At 36.5% G+C, this 18,561-nt stretch overlaps 1 protein-coding gene across 4 annotated transcripts in view; it reads right to left on the bottom strand.

Moving 5' to 3' along the window:
• CPEB2 (cytoplasmic polyadenylation element binding protein 2) overlaps nt 1-18,561 on the bottom strand; it is a 54,791-nt gene that overhangs the window by 3,257 nt on the left and 32,973 nt on the right. For 2 of the 4 annotated variants that reach the window (XM_040594290.1, XM_040594299.1), the window contains 6 exons: nt 16,311-16,481; nt 14,628-14,717; nt 7,869-7,987; nt 7,462-7,576; nt 5,371-5,552; nt 1-702 (listed from right to left, as the gene is read on the bottom strand). The exon at nt 1-702 is cut by the window's left edge and continues 3,257 nt beyond it. In XM_040594290.1, the coding sequence (XP_040450224.1) occupies nt 475-702; nt 5,371-5,552; nt 7,462-7,576; nt 7,869-7,987; nt 14,628-14,717; nt 16,311-16,481 (905 nt within the window). In that variant the 3' untranslated portion in view covers nt 1-474. The remainder of the gene's footprint in view (nt 703-5,370; nt 5,553-7,461; nt 7,577-7,868; nt 7,988-14,627; nt 14,718-16,310; nt 16,482-18,561) is intronic. The other 2 variants (XM_040594309.1, XM_040594317.1) reach the window with 1 other exon arrangement.

Raw genomic sequence — 18,561 nt, 5'->3', positions numbered from 1 at the left:
TGTATACACTGAAAATAGCAACAACAATAAAAATAAGCTTTTTGTAGCAGACATATTCCATCTTCACTATTTTGCTACCTTTGGTAAATTACTGGGGCAGATCTTGAAGTTAAAAACCCATGTTTAGAAATAAGTGCACGCTTCACCCACTAAATATAGCAGCAGACTGTGTGCCCCTACGCAAAAACATTCTCATATCTAGTTTTAACTTTACATATAAAAATAACTTGGAGAAAATACAAAAAAACATTTTATTTTAACATGAAAATATCACAAAAATTAGTAAGCCTGAGATGTAGGGTTTTGGTGAAAAACAAGAGGCTTGTAGTGTTTTGGCTGCTGATAAAGATGCATGTATTGATAGCTGGGGTGAAAAGCAGAAGAATGCACTTATTTCTTCTGCATGTCAGTATCTTCAAACACAGTAAGCCACATGCACCCTTCTTTCCTTATGTAGATGCTGGTTCACCATGTTTAATTCCAGCGGAAGTGGATCTGACGTGGGCGGTCAGCCCCCTCCTTTACCAATGGCTTATGGAATTCACGTCCTGCACGAGAGTGGATATTTGCCCAACAAAACTCACAGTAATACTGCAGGCAAGTGACATTGGCACAAAAGAAAGGAGCAAACTTTCCACCACATCGTGCACCCTGGCATTCATCACACATCTGGTCATCCAACACATATGGCTTTACCTCCACCTGTTGGAGTAAACCAAAACCAATTCTAGTTAATACCTGTTCCTACTTAAAGCTATAGGAGGACATTCATTTTTTTCTGGCTTAACCCCCCCCCCCCCCACACACAAGTCTGAAATCAGAAATATTAATAACTTTAACTAACTGATCAGTTATTACTCTTTATCACTTACCAGCTACAGATCTACCCATACAGTAAGCAGAATGATTCAAGGCAGATCTCTAGAAGTATACTATGTAGGTAAGAAATAGCTACATCAGAACCTCCCCTTAGTTTATTCTGGAAGACTGTTCGTGGCAAATTCCGTGTAGAAAACAACCAAACAAGCCCAAAGATCTCCCAGCTAATCTCATCAGCTCCCAAATGTACCATAATATGACATCCAATGCTACACTGTTTAGCTAAAAATAACTGAACATACAAAAATGTAACCATTTATACATTAACCTTTAAAAAAAAAGTCTTTGCATATATTACTTTTGCGTGCAAATCAGAAGTACTTTCTACAGGATGGAATACAGATCTTTTAGCATTCCGGCTCCCTGTAAATTCACTCCCTATTTCTAAAACATGGTCAAATTTGGAGCTACAGATTTTGGTTATTTATTACCATCCCTTTTTGTGGCTTTGTGCTGTATAAAAATTTTTATTCAATGTATTTCTAAAAATATTTTTAAAAGACCATTTTGCAAGTCTACTGACTGCTACGAACACCTGCCTTAGACAACTTCTTTCTCCCAAACTCATCTGACCGCCAGAGGGGAAAAGTGGCAGGCGTCCAGTGGTAAATTTGCATTACGTCTTTGTGTAACTGAACTGTTACAGACTGCTATCAGACCGGAAGAACTTCATAATAAAACACAAAATGAGCTGAATGCACCATTAAGGAATGTATTGCTGTCTTCCATGTTTTCCTCACTTTTAAAAACAGTATTTTCTGTCTTTTGTTAGCAAAGAGTTATTTTCGTTCATATTAAAACTCATTGCTGTAAGACATTTTTTTCCTGAGATACTATTACCTAAGACTGCAACATATATACATTGGCTTTACGTACTATACTGAGACAGAATACGTTTGAAGTAATGCTTTAATTTGAAGTAAAGCTTTAAAATGCTATTTTTTCCATTGTATCTCCAGAGGAAAAAAATTACATATACGGCTACCCACCCAAAAGTTTTACAGCTGAGTAAGTCTTCAAGTTCTTGGCCTCAGAAGTAGAAGTCATACTTCAAACATTTCTATGTTTGAAATAAGAGTATGCTTCTACCAGTAATCTGTATTCAGTGCAAGCTCTGCTTCTTATTTCACTACAACAACCTGCCTTATCACAAATTACACACAAACTTTGCAATAAACGGGTACCTTGTGCAGTAACCGTGTTCATGGTTCACAATTACTGAAACCATGAAGCAGCATACATTTCAAGCTTTGGTGCATTAATGCACCAAGATCAGTATGAAGATGATTTCAAATGTATTGCCGAAACATGGTGGGAAATGGAAGCATTACACGAAGTGGATGCAGACTGCTGGCGTATGAAAGTTAACAACACTTTAAGGAATTCTTTGGAGCTGAAACTCCGAACGAGTTTCAAGGAAATGTTTGGAGCTGAGCTTTCATATATGATGAAACAGGATGAGGAGCACTTTATTGAAGAAAAACATCTGTTACAGAAACTAAACATAGCTACACATCAAAAGAACTGGAGAAAAGCTGCAGAGTACTCAGGTAAGGAAGAAGTTAAGATCACAGACAACGTTTGTTAAGTGACTGTGACACTAAGATTGCCAATTAGAGCTAGGAAAAGGTATGTGCAAAAAAAATTGCTGTAAATACTTTGAACTGAAGTTCAGAAGGATAAATAGGTGAACTGAAAAATTTAGCAATGAAAAGACTTTTACACAGACAAAACTGGTTATCAAAAGAATGTGAAAAGACAGCAGACCTATAGAAACTGGATGTAACTGGTATAGCAAGGCTATGCTAAGGTAAAGGGCAGAAGAACAGCCTGCCTCTAAGACTTCAGTGAAATATGCAATACATTGCTTTACTGGCCAGCATGAGTATACATCTCAGATGAAGGCAATACTTGAAGTAGGACGATCTTCCTCATTTATAAAACCAGTGGTTTACATATTTACACAGATTGCTTGCTCATCTATAAATCAGCAGTAATACAGATTTCAGAATATTTTCAGAGCCTGAAAAGGCATTAGTGTATAAACTCAATGGAGAAAAAAAACTATTTCTGAAAATAGCTTTTTTCACACTTTCAGAAACAGCTGAAGGGTTAATGTGTTCCCTAAAAAGGGGCTGTTCTCTATACTCTTCAGTAATGCAAACTACTGGGTTGTACACTTATACATAAACAATAAGAACACACCATATGATTTGAGCAGATGATTTAAAAAATAAATATTAAAATCCCACCTGAAATAAACAAAGACACTTATAAACCCTCCTCATCACAAGGTTTAAAGACAAATTTATTAAAATACTTAGATTTGGCACTGCTGTATTTTGCAAGTGAAATACCTCAGAAGTAGCATACATTTTTAAAAATAAAAAAACCCCAAGAATGCTAATCAAAACGCCAAAGTTCCAGATTTAAGAGAAAACTTGAGTGAAAAAATTATTTTTCAAGTATTAAAAAACCAACACTAAAGAGAACACAAATTATAACAATCACAAAAGAAACTGTGAGAATTCAGGTATTTAAAGAGAGAAGCCTAGACTTTCCTTCCCTCTTCCCCCTATCTCTCCAGCCCATGAACAGCTATCTACAGGTACTAATTATACTATTTTTTTTCCCTTCTTTTTTTTGTAATAGTGATTGAAGATATAATCTGATTACTGGTTTTATAAATTAAGTCTCATGGCTGTAACTCAAATAATGTGCTTCTGAAATCTAGTATTTTGGGTAGCTTTTGTGGACTTTTTTCCCCTGTCCAAGCTCCAAGAGGCCTGCAGCACATGCACACTGTTTTACTGGAGATTTACAGTCCACCTTCCTTTAAATATTTCAGTGTTACATCACACATTAACAAGTTACATCTCTTTCTCTGCAAACAGAAAATACTGCTTTTTCTGATGCCTGCTTCACATCCAAAGAGCCCTTAAAGATTCTGATGACTTATCATAAACCAACCTAAAGCAACAAACCTACCTATTTGGAAGTGCAGCCTTCAGAGGCAGCTTCATGCCTTCCTTTCTCTTGGGAGATGGCACTGCCAGTCTACCACCATATATTAATGGACACTCCCATGGGAAGAGGAAGACCAAGGTACAAGTGTAAAAGTGTCTGCTAGTTTACAGGGTTCAAGTCCATGTCTCCTACTTTCGAAGGAGAACTAGTTTGGACGGGACCCAACTGTCCACCTCCAATTTTAAAGTTAGATCACAGCCAAACACACTACATATGGTTCTTGAAACACACTAAGCTATACCCGGTTCTGAGGCTAAACAACCCATTTAGTATTTCTTCAAAGTTCTGGATTCTGGTTCTTACTCTCATTTTGTCCAAATACTCAAATGCAAGACGATTAATAGCTTATTTCACCTCACACAGTCAGTGTCAAGGCCATTTTTCCTGCTACGTAATAAGCCAAAAGGTAGAGCTATTAGTCAGTCAGCTGCAAGTCACAAGGACGGTAATCCCAAACCAGCAAAACGCAGCCGTCACTTCTTAATGCGAAGCCTAGTTCACTAACCACATTCAGACCCACTCATGCTCTGGAAAGTACCATGTTTGGGGATCTCACCTCACTAGATGACTGGTATCTGAGAGGCAGACGTAAAGCTGTATTACTCAATTTGAAAGGAGAGAAACCAATGCTATCTCCCAACAGCAGACTTTTCTTAACTGTACTACTTTCTTTTTCCCATGGCTTTGATCTTTAGAGGAGACTGGACCTTGAACTACTTTACTTACTCAACCTTTCTTTCTCCAAGACTTTTTTTTTTTTTTTTTAAGAACATCTATTAATACCAGTGACTACCTCTGCAGCTCTTGACACCAAAACTAGTGACATAATTTAGATGCCCATTTTCTTTGCTACTCTTAATACCTCTAAATTTGAAGTAAGGAAGTTGACTAGTCTTCTTAACAAATGTTAGTTTTGCTTTAGCTAGCAATAAGCCTCTGTAGCAACCAGAAGTGTACACTGGTAAATACTAAAACTCAAACAGGAAGACATTTTGTATTTTAGGTGTTGAGCTTGGCTGGCTTTCTGAAGTGCCAAGCACTGATAATTATAACTGAAGTTAAGGGCAGCTGCAAATATAAAGCTGATTTGAAACCAATGAATACTAGTTTCCTATGAACGACAGAGAAATCATCATAGTATTTAGTTGTATTAGAACCAGGGAGAGAAAAAGACTTTCAATCCCTTTGCCCATGCAACAACAAAACCAGGAACTCCATTATGGAGAGAACATACGGCCTAACATATGTCCAAGGAACAAACCACTGCTCTGTGGAATGCATGTTGTTCGTTTGGGGGCATTCACAACTTAACTCTTGGAACCAGTGGAGTTACAAGAATACTAAAAGAATTGTAGAAGCTGCCATGAAAGCCAAGCAAATCCAACGGCACCACACCCTGAGAGGTTCCCTTATAGATCATCGCTGTCACATTTATTTATATTTTTAAATTTCTGTGTAACTTACTCGTTTATCAATATCGCCATGCTGAAGTTGAACAAACCGAGCACTGATGGCAGCAATATAACTCTGCTGATTGGAAAAAGCAACACGTCCAGCACCTTTTGGGTATTTCAGCTCAGGGTCAGTATCAATTCCTGCGTAACAAACTCCACCATAGAGACGGTCCATGATCATAGCCAATTCCACTATTAAGAAAAAAAAGAATGTTCATTTAAACTGTTCTTAGAGTACAAATCTTATAAATGCATTTGTATTTTGAAAGACTAAAAAAAGTTGATTTTAATAATTAATTTTGCAACAGCCGATGTAACAGTAATAACAAGAAATATAAAAAATTGTTAAATAAGCTATGAAATACTCAGCAGACAGATCTTTCACACTGTGGGTAAATACATCCAAGGAGCAACAGAATTGTAAATCCTTGCAGTCCTTGATAATCTGGACCTGAAATTCCAGGGCAGTTTTTCTTCAAGGGATTACAGCAAAAGACGTTTTGGGCAGCCATGGAATGTAAGCTGTATAAAATAGATCTACATACCACAAATTCCTTGGTACATGTTCTCTGGCCGTCTTAATGCTCTACGTCCCACTTGAATTTAAAGAGGTAGTTAGCATCTTTTCATCAGCCACACTGAGCTTATCCTACAGTGCTACACTTACCATTCTAAAGTTCATAGAAATAAACCCACCAAATTTACAGATCAAGTATTTTACCAGTCCTCTGGTAATTTTTTATACTGAATTCAGTTTTGCAATTCATTTGGGTGGAAAATGCCATTTTTTTCACAATTGGTATCCTCTGTATTAAGGTATAAAGATGTCAGCATTCAGTGATGTTCAACAGTGTTTTGAAAAGTCTCCTGAAGTTTTGCTGCTTTTCTGAAGTCATGATTCTTATTTTGCAATGCCATAAAAGTTTCACTTTCACATACACAGGGCATTTGAAAGCTAAGCATAAGAATGCATCCATTAAATTTATCACAGATATTCAACATAGTAATCTGGAGTATTTGGACTGAATTTAAAGAAAAATTAATGTGCAGTTGGAACATACTGTGTTTATCTTCATTTACAGAGCTTGTACTACAGTCAAAAGTACAGTCTTAAATGTAAAATGACAGAAAAGCTTCAGCATTGCAGGGCTGAGGTAGAAAAAAATTAAGATTCTTTATACCCAAATCTGGACTATCACTTCTTGGTTCTCCTACATCCTTCATCTGAAAACTCCTATTTTCATAATAATAAAATTCATTACAAACTATGGAAGACTAATGAAGTCCAGAAGTCATGCTAATAGAAAACATGATTTGAACCACTGTATGTTATGGTTCTACTTTCAACATTCACTTCAACCTACTTACTAGAAGGCCACCATAAAATACGGTAAAAGGCTATGGCAGCAGCCCATCTCACAAAGCAGACTGTCCAGGCTGTAGATCAACCATTCTACAGCTACAGAAACTTCTAATGCTTCCTTCATGCACTCCAACAAGTCTAGAAAGAGTCCTGCAATCTCATACAGTGTTGTGCCATACTGACTGTGCTACCTCTCCAAATTTGTTCCTTTTCCACCCTATTCCTACTCCTTCACGTACTCCATCATCTATGTTTTTGCTTTGTCCATACTGGTAAAAGCAACTGCAACCTGAGAGTAGTAGAATAGTAGCTAACACACAATTACCAAAAACAGTAGCTAAAGCAAGTACAAATAGAGCTCCACATACTCATGGAGCATGGCAGAGAGGCTGAGGTTTTTATAGCCTTATTTTGAAAACAAACTCTTCTATGACATGGTTTACACTACAATTTTTCTAACATGATCAAAATCTTTTCTACAGCTTTAGACATGTAACAGTTTCCAGTAAATCCCAGTGATGAACAGTAGTGACTGATGGGCAAAGCCAGATGAAAACCGTTATTAGAGAAATGTAAGAATACACAAATACTGCACTGTGGTTATAACTATCATGACAGTCATGTATTTTTATATGTATATATTTATAGCTATCCATACATAACTATACAAAAGAATGCATGGTTTAAATTATTTTTAGTAACCTTCTACTTTTAAAAATAGCCACAGATTACACTCACCAGCTCTTAATGGTCTAGGGACTCCTCCAACGAAAATTGTTTTTCGAGGATCAAGCGGCTGGGAACCATCCATCACAAAGTCGCTATCACTTAGATTCCAGGGACGGATCTGAACCTATTAAATTGGGAAAGGAAACAGTATGCTACTTTAAGTTTTGCTACAAAGTGGATATATGTTTATCAGCTTATATAAACTGTCAGTCATAACCCCATTAGCTTAGCATGTCTAGGTGCTCTGTTTTAAACCTATTAAGTCAAAACACTACAATTTTAAAATCATTCAACTATTCCAGATGTTGAGCTCTGCCAATGGTAGTTTGCTTTTGATTATTTTCATCGTCATCGTTTCAAATGCAGCTTTAGACAGATGGCAGCTATAGCCTGCAGGCCATCTACTGTTTACTTACTGGCTTGTCCTTAATAGTAGGACTGGAAACACATAGATAGAGCTTTCCATCCTCTTCAATGCAGGCATCAATCAGGGCCTGAACAGAACTCTCTTCTTGGAACAGGAGGAACGCATATCCTGGAAATAAAAAGCAAAACCAACTGACATTTTTTCTCTTTATCTTTATTTTTCTTAATCATCTTTGCCAGCGACTTTTCCATAAAAATGTGTTTACTCTAAAAGTAAAAGAAAGGCAAACCAATTCTTTGTTATTAGTCATCATCTTTGATTATGTACTACCTTGCCATGGTCAACACAACTTCTATCCTTAAAATAAGTGTCAAAAGAGACTAATAACCAAATAAAAGCAAGTATGTCTGATGTATCATATATTGGGAGTCTAGGCTGAACATAATTCATTGGCAGTAACAGATATTATACAATGAAAATCCGACTTGGCACAAAGGACTAATCTCTATTCTAGAGATTAGATCAAAGTACTTTGTTACATAAGTGACCCAGCAAACCTCCCAAACACTACAAAAATAGGAATGAAAATGCTTATTTAATGCTACAGTAAAAACAAACAGCCAGAAAGACAAAGAACCTCACATTGGAATACTTTAGCAGTTACAGTATAATGACATATACAAAATTTGTTACTTTACAGGTGCTCGATAGCACAATTAGTGTTGTATTCTAAAACGAACTTTAAAAGGACTATAAATCCACATTTCTTTCTGAGATTACTACCAAGTGTGGAATTGTCACACAAAGTTATGTTTTATTACTTGGATGGAAAAATAAATGCTGAAGCAGCTGCTCTAGAGTGGGCTTGGCCAGAGGGAGCATGGCCGCCTTACCAAGCCTTTGGAAATGATACTGTATTTCTGAGAGAACCTAGTTAACCACTGCGATTTCTTATTGCAGGCAGACAGTGTATGTCATCAAGGCAAAGATGGCAGGGTACACCTTGAAAAGCATTAAAGAACTAATGTGTTAAGAAGAATGTAAGTTTAGAGAAACAAATACATGACTGATTTTAGGTATATGGGAATAAAAGTGAGATTTAAGGCCTATACTGGTCTTTCTAATAACTTGTACCTCATTTCTTACCCTTCATACCATAGTCCTATCACATCTTTCTACAAGGGATACATGACAAGGTTTTATGGATTCTATATTTTTATGTTAATTTAATTTAGCTTCTTAATAAATATGCCTCAGGGAATCTCTGGGCTTGGCCTGAAGCATTTCCTTGTGAAGTCCATTTTTCATTGCTGAACAATATTTTTTTTTAGTGACAATCTGTTTAATGTAAGCTTCATCAGTAATTATTTAGATTCAAAATCTGTTTTAAGGGAATATCTTTCAGTATTTATCTTGGAATTTAAAATCCAGGTGTTACCCATGCAAAATTTGGTCTGGCTGTAGTTTTGCTCCACACCTCTGGTCCTTTGATGATTTATTTACAATGCATTCTAGTTTTCTCCCCAAGTCTATCCTGTAGGAAGATAACTAGTTCTCCTGGTGAAGAAAACGGGCTACAGAAGATAATTCGCTCAGGTCCCACATTTTATAGCCATATACAGAGACAGACAATCCCTTCCAAAGAACGTTTGACTTGCACAGTCTGCTTACAAACCAATCTCCATCACTTACTCTGGACCAGGGTGCGTCTCCTAGCACAAATCAATTACACGTTAGCCACAGACTTCTCCAAAGAACAGCAGTTACATAGGCAACCAGCTTATATTCATCAGTGAGAAAGTGCTTGCAAAGGCAAACTACACTCTTATCTTACGTATTTCATTTAGACATCATAAATCAGGGCTCTTCTTGTTACTGTAGCTAGGCACAAACTTTACTCTTGCCCCCTTCTGCTTTCTCAATATATGCTTTTATTGGATTATTTTTCACCTCAACATCCGTAACTCATGAACTACTGTGGATGTTTAACATCTACAAAGCTAGTACAGTGGTGGTAAATCATGTATCATGAAAAAGATCGAGAGCCCAGCTAGTCTTTTTGGGTTAGTACTGAACTAATTATCACGTGTGATAGAAAGTACAAGTCACAGTGAAACACGGCGGGGATGTAGGTGAAGTGTAGGATGTGTTTTACTGTACTACAAAACAGCTTAGCTCCCTATTTTCTTGGTTTTTTGGTGTACCACATCAGTCATTTAATTCTAAGAGCTTCACACCCAACAGCAACGCAAGTCTGTTTACAACAGAAAAATAAAGCTACTCTAGTAGTTTTCTTTGAAGGAAGCTGCTTCATACTTTTGGGTCATAGGTACAACCAACAGTAGCAGGTCATGATCAGGTATTACATGTCGAGAGACAAAGCTTGAACGTTTTGTGCATATTCACAAGGTAAATATTAGATGAAACACAGATTTACAAAAATTTCCTGTTCATGTGCACCTCTACCAGAATTTATGCCTCCTGTGTGAGCCAAAGTTTAGGTAACTGCTGTTAGTGTTTATCACTTGACTAATTCCTCTGCGTAACACTGGAACTATTACTAATACTCCAATTTTCAAAGGCAACCAGTGTGGGTGACTCTGATAATACATGTCCTCAGAAAATTACATCAAGTAATAAACAAATATTTCTGGAGATGATAATTGGCTTTAGAACTACATTTGCTGGTATATAAAGATACTGTACTGGTTATAGTCATCCTTACTCTCAGCTGACAGCTGTCTTAATGAAACAAGACCAAGAAATTAGATATTTTTTTCTTTTTTAATGTATTGGGTCAGCACTGTAAACAGAAAGCCCATCAAGTAAGTTTGAAGGGTCCTAGCTATATTACCAAATTAAACTTTTTCAGTTTTTCTATTTATTACATATAGAAATAAAATCAAAAGCAAAGCATTCTAGACTGCATTCACAACAGTAGCTAACATGATTTTCTGAACAAGGTATAATGTCTGTATTTCACAGTAATATGGAAGTTTACCAGAAAGGAGGCTGCTTCTGCTATGCATTCTCTGTGTAGAAATCAGGGAGCGTCCTTAAATCCTGTCAAACTCCAGTTAACTCCTATTGCTAGTGGCTTAGAGAAGAAGTCAGGAAAAAGCAGTGCAAGCCAGCATAGCACTGCCTATGCCAATCAGTACAGCTGTATTTTGTTTTAGGGCTGGTTCCTGTACTGTTCTGACAGACTCTCCCCAGAGGAGACTAAATGGCCTCAGTACAGTGCAGTTCTTGCCCACAGAATGCTACACCTCAGCTTAAATCAGAAAGAATCAGTGTAAACTACAGGTTAATACAGGCAACAGATCTGTATTTTATGATGGGAATAATTCATATTTGGGAAGGGCAACCAACATTTCATCTATTCCCCTTTAAAGAAATTTAATCACCATGTTAATTAAATTTAATCTTTAAAACATAATCTTTCATTTGTTCAGTTCAGTCATCATTGATGGAGAATTAACTCCAAAATACACCTGAACTGAAAAAAAGCAGGCTGATCCAATTGCAATGTTGGTGTTAGCTCAGGCACTTTTGAGTGAGGATTCACTTCGACATCCAAACACCTGTTTCTGTATTTCTGCAGTGACTGTGTTTAAGCTTCTACTGTAGCACAGAGATCCAGTTAATGTAGTCAGTGGTGACTGGACGGTTACTCAGCTGACCAAGTGGGACATGGAGGTGTCTAGCACCATTTATCCTCTGTAGGAGTTTGCCTAACCTTCAGCTGGTGCTCCAGAAAGGTGTGGGGCTTCAATAAGTACCACGCCACATCCGTGAGACCTGTGCGAATCTTTTAGATATCCTCAGTTTGGGTAAATGAATCAAGCTCAGTGTGCTTATGTTATGTTACAGTGACCTGAACAGCCCTCTATACTCCACTGACTGTATTGGCCAGATTCCCATTGATTAAAGGAAGCTTAAGACACTAATCACACATGAAGACACCTACAGTTACTTGACTGAATCCAGAGTTCAATCCTACCCAGTGTGATCATATAAGCTGGTAACATGTTAAACAGAACTTGTATGGATCTGGGGTTTTGCTTCTTAAACTAGAAACAGAACATTTTCAACCTGATTTTATCAGTCAGTTCTAAATTAGCAGTTAAGAACCTTGAATAAATGAAGCTACTGCACTACTGCTGTGACAGAAGGCAAGAGAAACACCCAGATGATTAGAAGAGGCTGTAGATACTGTCCTCTTTAAATCAGATTATCCTCTGTTTGATACGGACTATAAATAGTACAGAGCACACAAAACAACTGGGCATATTTTAAAAGGCCTTCTTTGGATTTGCATATCCTCATAGCACCATTTCTTTGAGAGTTTCGTTATCATACAGAGTCCTCAACTCAGCGACTTGCTTTGGACATGTGTATTGTTCCATAAATACTTATTTGCCAACTACGTAGTAACAGGAGCTATGACAAACAGTGGCAAGTCAGAAAGGAAGGAATTCTCCATTACAGCTGGCAGATCGCTTCCAGACTTTGTACTTTGATCTCACAGAATAATATTTTTTTTCTGCTTCAGAACAGTTTCCTTGTAAGATCCTTGTGAAGTTTTTAAGATTCTTGTTTTCTTTGGGCCTTTGTGGTGAACCAACACAAAATGTAATTATTTAAGAACAAGCAGTTGGTTTTTCTCAGGAGGCAGCCAGCCTTGATGGATCAGGACATTTTTTGCATTTCTTCAAGCAAGGAAATGCTTATTATGAACTCGGCCTTCCCTCAGGACTTTCTGTAAGCAGAGAGCCTGGAAGTAACCACAGCCTAGAAAATGGAACAAGACTGAAAAAAACCCAAGCAGGCTGTATCTCTTCACCACAGAGAAGACTTATGTAAATCAGTTCAGAACTGAATGATTCTGCAGTCTTTGGAAAGTAATACTATGTCAAATATCTAATGCGACTGAACAAACAAAAATGTTTGTTCTGAATTGACTCCACGCACAGTAACAAATTAGGAAATTAAGATGAAAAATAATTAATGAACTCCTTGGGCTAATATAGTATATATTTCTAAATTGCTACTTAGTGATCAACCTCAAAGCCTTCTCAGTATTTATCCTACCTTTAGCAGTTTCAGACATAATTTATGTATACATGGCTTATGCAAGTCATACTTGAAGACAAATTTTTAAGAAATTCTTCTACAAAATAATCATAGGGCATATCTATTGCACTGAAAAAAGCAGATATAAACACAGTAATATTCAACAGTTAATGGTGAGCTCTGTTTCCAGAGTATCTACAAGGAGAAACCTACATTGTATTGTAAATGTGTTATGCTACATTACAAAATGATATTGAATAATGTATTAAACCGAAAATTAGAATGAAGTTTTAACATTGAAGAACAGTAAGTGCTATGAAGTTTCAAATAAGGATAAGTTAATCATGGGAAATCAACAGTTCATAAGTGTTTCTTGCATTAATTACATCAACAGAATGGAGTTCTTCTATTTGTATTCCCTGCTTTTAAGAAGCTCTGTTTACGTATTTTTTTTTGTGTTCATTATAAATATTTGATTATCAAAAAGCTTTAACAAATGAGGAAGTCTGGAAACACATCCTTAAGACATTTGGATGCTGAGACAGGACTATCTCCTTGGAAATGAATGCCAGAATCTGTTCCTTTCAGGTAAGAATATATTACATCTTCCTCTATACATTCATCACAGACTCTGCAAGATGCATCTTCCTGAAACAGTTCTTCAATAATTTCTCTTGGTAATTTATGGAGAGATAAACTGCTTAGGATAATCAAATTTAACTTGACAGCAGCTTTGTGTATCATGCTGACAATCAAAGAAGCCAAAATCTCTTTGTCTGTCTTAGAATTTCCATGTAGTGTTAATAAATACTATACAAATACTTTCAGTTCCATTTCCCACTCTTTAGAGGGCCCATCCAGGATAATAATCCTGTTTTTTCCCCCAGCATAGATGATCACATAAATACATCAGTTTATAAATCACAATCAGTTTATAAAGGCACTACACCTACATTTGTCACATCCAGGGAAGGAAGGAATTCCTGCATTCTCTACAAAATGAGTAATCTCTGCATTGCTTTCATATATAGATCAGGTTTTTGCATTTATTTTAGATGCACCAATATGTTATTGTACATGTACGGAGCTATGCTACATAATTGAATTACTTAATCGACTGAATGGCTTTTCCAACATTTTGTAAGTGTTATTAAAAAAAGATCTAGTCTAACAGCAACACTAGAAATAGTTAAAAATCAGTATTTAATAATTTATCAAAAAAGATTAGTGCTTCAAGAGGAAGTTCACATTACAAAACTGAAATAAACATAACATTATCTTGAAGAGATAACCAAATATATTCTTCAGAATCCTGCCTGTAACTTCCTATCTAAATTTTTATTTAGATTTATTAATTGGATTATTAGAAAATTTTTGTCTAAGATTTAGTCTTAAACATTTGACCAAATTTCAGTTTTGGAAACTAGACATAACTGAAAATACAGAACTTTGGATTAATGACACATATTACTATGTAACACTGATCTGATATATGGGAAAACAGAATATGGAAGATCCTTCAGGAGTCCTGCCCTGAACCAGGCACAATACTGAAACAACACTCTCAGGGTTTAGACTTGGTATGTAAAGGAACCATGTCTGAACCTGCATTGAAACTGTAGAATCAACTGTTCACGGGGACTGTAAATTATACCCATTAGAAAATGATGAGACAGTTTCCCAGCATAAGATTTGCATTCCATGCCAGGTCAAAACCTTTCAACTCTCTTACCTTTTGGTGGAAAATAGGACTTGCTTTCTGCTTTGTGAGGCCAGTCTACTACCAAAGGCCCAAATCGTCTGAAGCTAGCAGTAATTTCATCTAAAAGAGGTACAATAGTTGCAATTAAAATAAATGACACAACTTAATGAAAAAGTACTACCAAGCAAAGATCTTTGTTTCTAGCAATGGCTAACATTTCATGGAAAAAAAAAATGAACAAAATTTCCAACTTTCATAAACAAAAAACTTAAATAGACACATCTTCCAAAGCGTTAATACTTATGCAATATATTTATTATTTTAAGTCTACATTTGTTTTTTATTGCTTAATAACAGGAACATTGCAGAAGCGTATGGGTAGCTATAGGCAGTGGTAAAATCTGGTGTGGTTCCTTAAAATTCAGAATCAGTTTTGAATAAAATCAAAACAATTTTCTGCTTAGTGATGTACAGTTCAAAGCTTTGTAGGTAGGTACTCATATAATATATGCCACCATTATTATCATGCTAGCAGTTTCCAGCAGATACCATGCACAGAAACTTAAAATTGCCTATTTAGAGGTGGTTCTAACATAACCATAAATAGTGCTGTTGCAAGATCTGCTATGCTCTATGCACAACTTTGTGATGTCTTTCTATCCCAGCTACTTTCCTTCCTGTCGCTGACTGTAAGAACCTTGGCCATGAGGAAAAAATTAAACCACTCTAAAATCTACAAGAGCAATAATTCACCAGACACAAATATGCTCCATTCCTTTCAGTCTCATCCTGCCGTCAGCATGTTAGCAGGCAGGGGAGAGGGAAAATATATTTGTATTAAGGGCAACAGTGCACATTTGAATTAGAAGCTAAAGAGCATCAAAAAAAGTTGAAGTATATCAAAATATACCCCTTAAGTACATTGCAGGAGAGCATCACAATGAAGATGAAACTAAAACATGGTCTTTCCATGTCTGAAGGTTAATTAACCACAGTAGGTTATTTGGTTTGCAAGTTACTCTAGGATTACAACGAACTTCGTAAGGGGACTTCTGTTTACATTACAAAGCTAGCATGTAATTTACATTTATCTGCGCAGGAGAAACCCAATACTAAACAGAATAATTACTTCAAATCAGCACTATTGTACAAAGCTATTCCAACCGCATCACATAACAATCCCAAGGTTCTGTGGCACATTCTATGTTCAATGCATCACAGAGCGCTCTGCCACTTGACCTTCCTCTGCCCTAGTTTCTCTATTTATGAACAGGAATAATATTAACCTTTCTAAACCACTTCTGAGATCTTCAGATAGCAGTAAAACAGAATCTAAAATTCAAGTATGAATGTAAGTTTTCTGTGAATAGAGAAAAAGCAGACACAGATAGCGGACACTATGGAAGGCTAAAATGTATTTGAAAGGAATACACAAGCTAAGCAGGAGCACAAATTCCAGGCATCACATGCAACTCTACAATGTGCAAAAGCAGAATCAGAGACAACTGAACCATCTCAAAACCGGAAGAGATGGATTACATCAAATGTTATTAAGCTCAACATATCCCTCAACTCTTATTAAAAATACAGCAGTTGTAGCTTTTTACACAACATTGTTTTGCTGGGTGGATTATTCCTACGACTTCATTTACGTTTTTCAAAATCCTTCTCCCTCCCTCCAAACTCAGTTTCCTTAGTTTTCAGGCAGCTCACCTTCATCAATATCTGGTGGAAGACCTCCAACAAACACTTTCCGGGAAAAACGCTCAATTCTTTCTCCATTCTGATGAGCTGAATAGCAGGTAGGTGAATTCAAGACTCCAACTTGATCACTATGACCATCGTCCAGCAAACCATCATCTATTGGGAAGAGGGAAGAACGGCCTTAAAAATAAAAGATAATATTACACATTAAAATAATTTTGTGGCAGTAGATGGCTACGTAATATTGGGGTATGGGGGAATATCAGTTTGGAAAGTAAAAATGAAAATATCAAGATATTAGAAAAGTACACATTAGTTTAAAGAAAAGCTAAGAAAATGAAAAACGTATTAAGATTTCAAAGATTGCAAGCCGACATCACTGTAAGCATACTAATTCACACTACATTATACTGTAGTTACTCTGCTGCATCCAGTAGGAAAGTAGTAATTTGTTTTTAAATAAAGGGTCTTATTTGTGAAGAGAACGTATTAAGGGCTTCTTAAATGACTTTCATTAGCTTCAAGTTAAATTGGTAACTTCTATCACCTGAATGACTAGTGCATGTCTAAAACTCTTACACTTTAATTGAACAGAGGGAAACAGAAAAAACATGTACACAGTAAGAAGCTTCAAACAGGTATGTTTTTTCATTTCTTTTAAAGGTATCTGAAGTTGATAATGTAAGAATGGATTTAATTTCTAAGAAAGCAAAAGAGAATTTTAATAAATATGCAAATTGTAACACTTGAAAAATGAGTCACAGTGCTTATTTACCCTTCTTGCTCTCAAATTCACCCATTGTGGCGGGAAGCCTTGTGGTGGTTCCTAACATGTAGCAATCTACAGTAAGACTATAATTACCCTGAAAAGCACATGTAAAATCTCAAAAGTTTACAGGATGGCTTTGCAAATGCAAACTGATCAAAGCAGATGTATAGATAGCATGTGGGGGTAAAACTGGTAATTCTGTCCCAGTTATTTCCCCCCTATTTAATATTTACAAATTTTAGAGAACTCCAAAACAAAGACACTCAGAAGGCCTGGATATACTTATTCACACTTTCACTGCTTTAGATTAGCAAAAATTAATTACAGTTTCAAATTCGAAGTCAGTATTTTAACTGAAAATAGTCCCAAAAGAAACAGCTTTGTGAGGCAAAATAAATACCCCACATCACCGTTTCTTCTGAAGTGCAATTTCCCGTTTCTCTCACTCATTTCTTAAGTAACTATTTTAATTCAACTGTTTTCCAAAAAAGCAAGCAAACAAAGCCAAAAGACAACCTAGCACACTTTTGGGAAGCAAGTTAATTTTCCACCTCCAAAAGCCAACTTCTTCCAGATTTACCCACTACAAATATGTACGTAGGAGCAGTAGGTCCCTGACAGCTGAGCCTGCAGTACCTTAGCTGTAAGCCATACTGCAGTCTCTAACTTCTGTCCCCTCTCAGAGGAACACTACCAGGGAACACCTGCAGACATTGTGTTTATCAGCTAGGGGTGATAACAGTATGCAAGCCATTCACTTCCAGAAGACCACCTGAGAATCAAATGATTAAAGACAAGGCTGGAGAACGAACAGCAAGCATCATGAGCAATGAACTGTGCTGTGGTGATGTCTAATGACCCTGATTTGGTACCTAAATCCATAATGAAAATATCGTACAACAAAACTACCAAGTAAGATGATGGAAAACAACCAAACGTAATAAAATGTCATGAAGATCACAAAATTAAAAGCAGGACCAAAGGACTGTACTAATTAACAAAGACTGTAACCACAACACCTTTATGATGACATTTCCCATTTATGTCTTAAGTAGGAGTACAGCAAATGCACAAAACTGCAGCAGGCTCCTCCTTGCCATTACGAATGGTGATATGCATATTTGAGAATATGACTAGTGTGGAGCAAGTGACAGCATCCTTGTTTGCCATCATAAAGATACATTCAACAGCTAGATAACACATCAGTAGAGTGGCCTTCAGAAATGGAAGCATGTAGCTGGTGCTCAGTGGGCAGAAAAGTGAGGAAACAAGGGAGAAACAGTAAGGTAACACAGTTGGAAAAAGCGACCAGGCAGATTCTTCTTGTAAATCATCTATTTAGACATAAGAGGAACAAGATCATGCTATGAAGACTACCGCAGCTGAGTAATGTGGATGTGAGTTTCAGTTATTAAGACTAATACGAATGATGAGATCTTAAAGATATATATAAGAATTGGGAAGATCTGGTTACACTATCAAGAAAGGGGG

This window comes from Falco naumanni, chromosome 1 (genome assembly GCF_017639655.2).
Source record: "Falco naumanni isolate bFalNau1 chromosome 1, bFalNau1.pat, whole genome shotgun sequence".
NCBI lineage: Eukaryota > Metazoa > Chordata > Aves > Falconiformes > Falconidae > Falco > Falco naumanni.
Note: the sequence above shows the minus strand (reverse complement) of the source record. Positions and strands in the feature narration are given on the sequence as shown.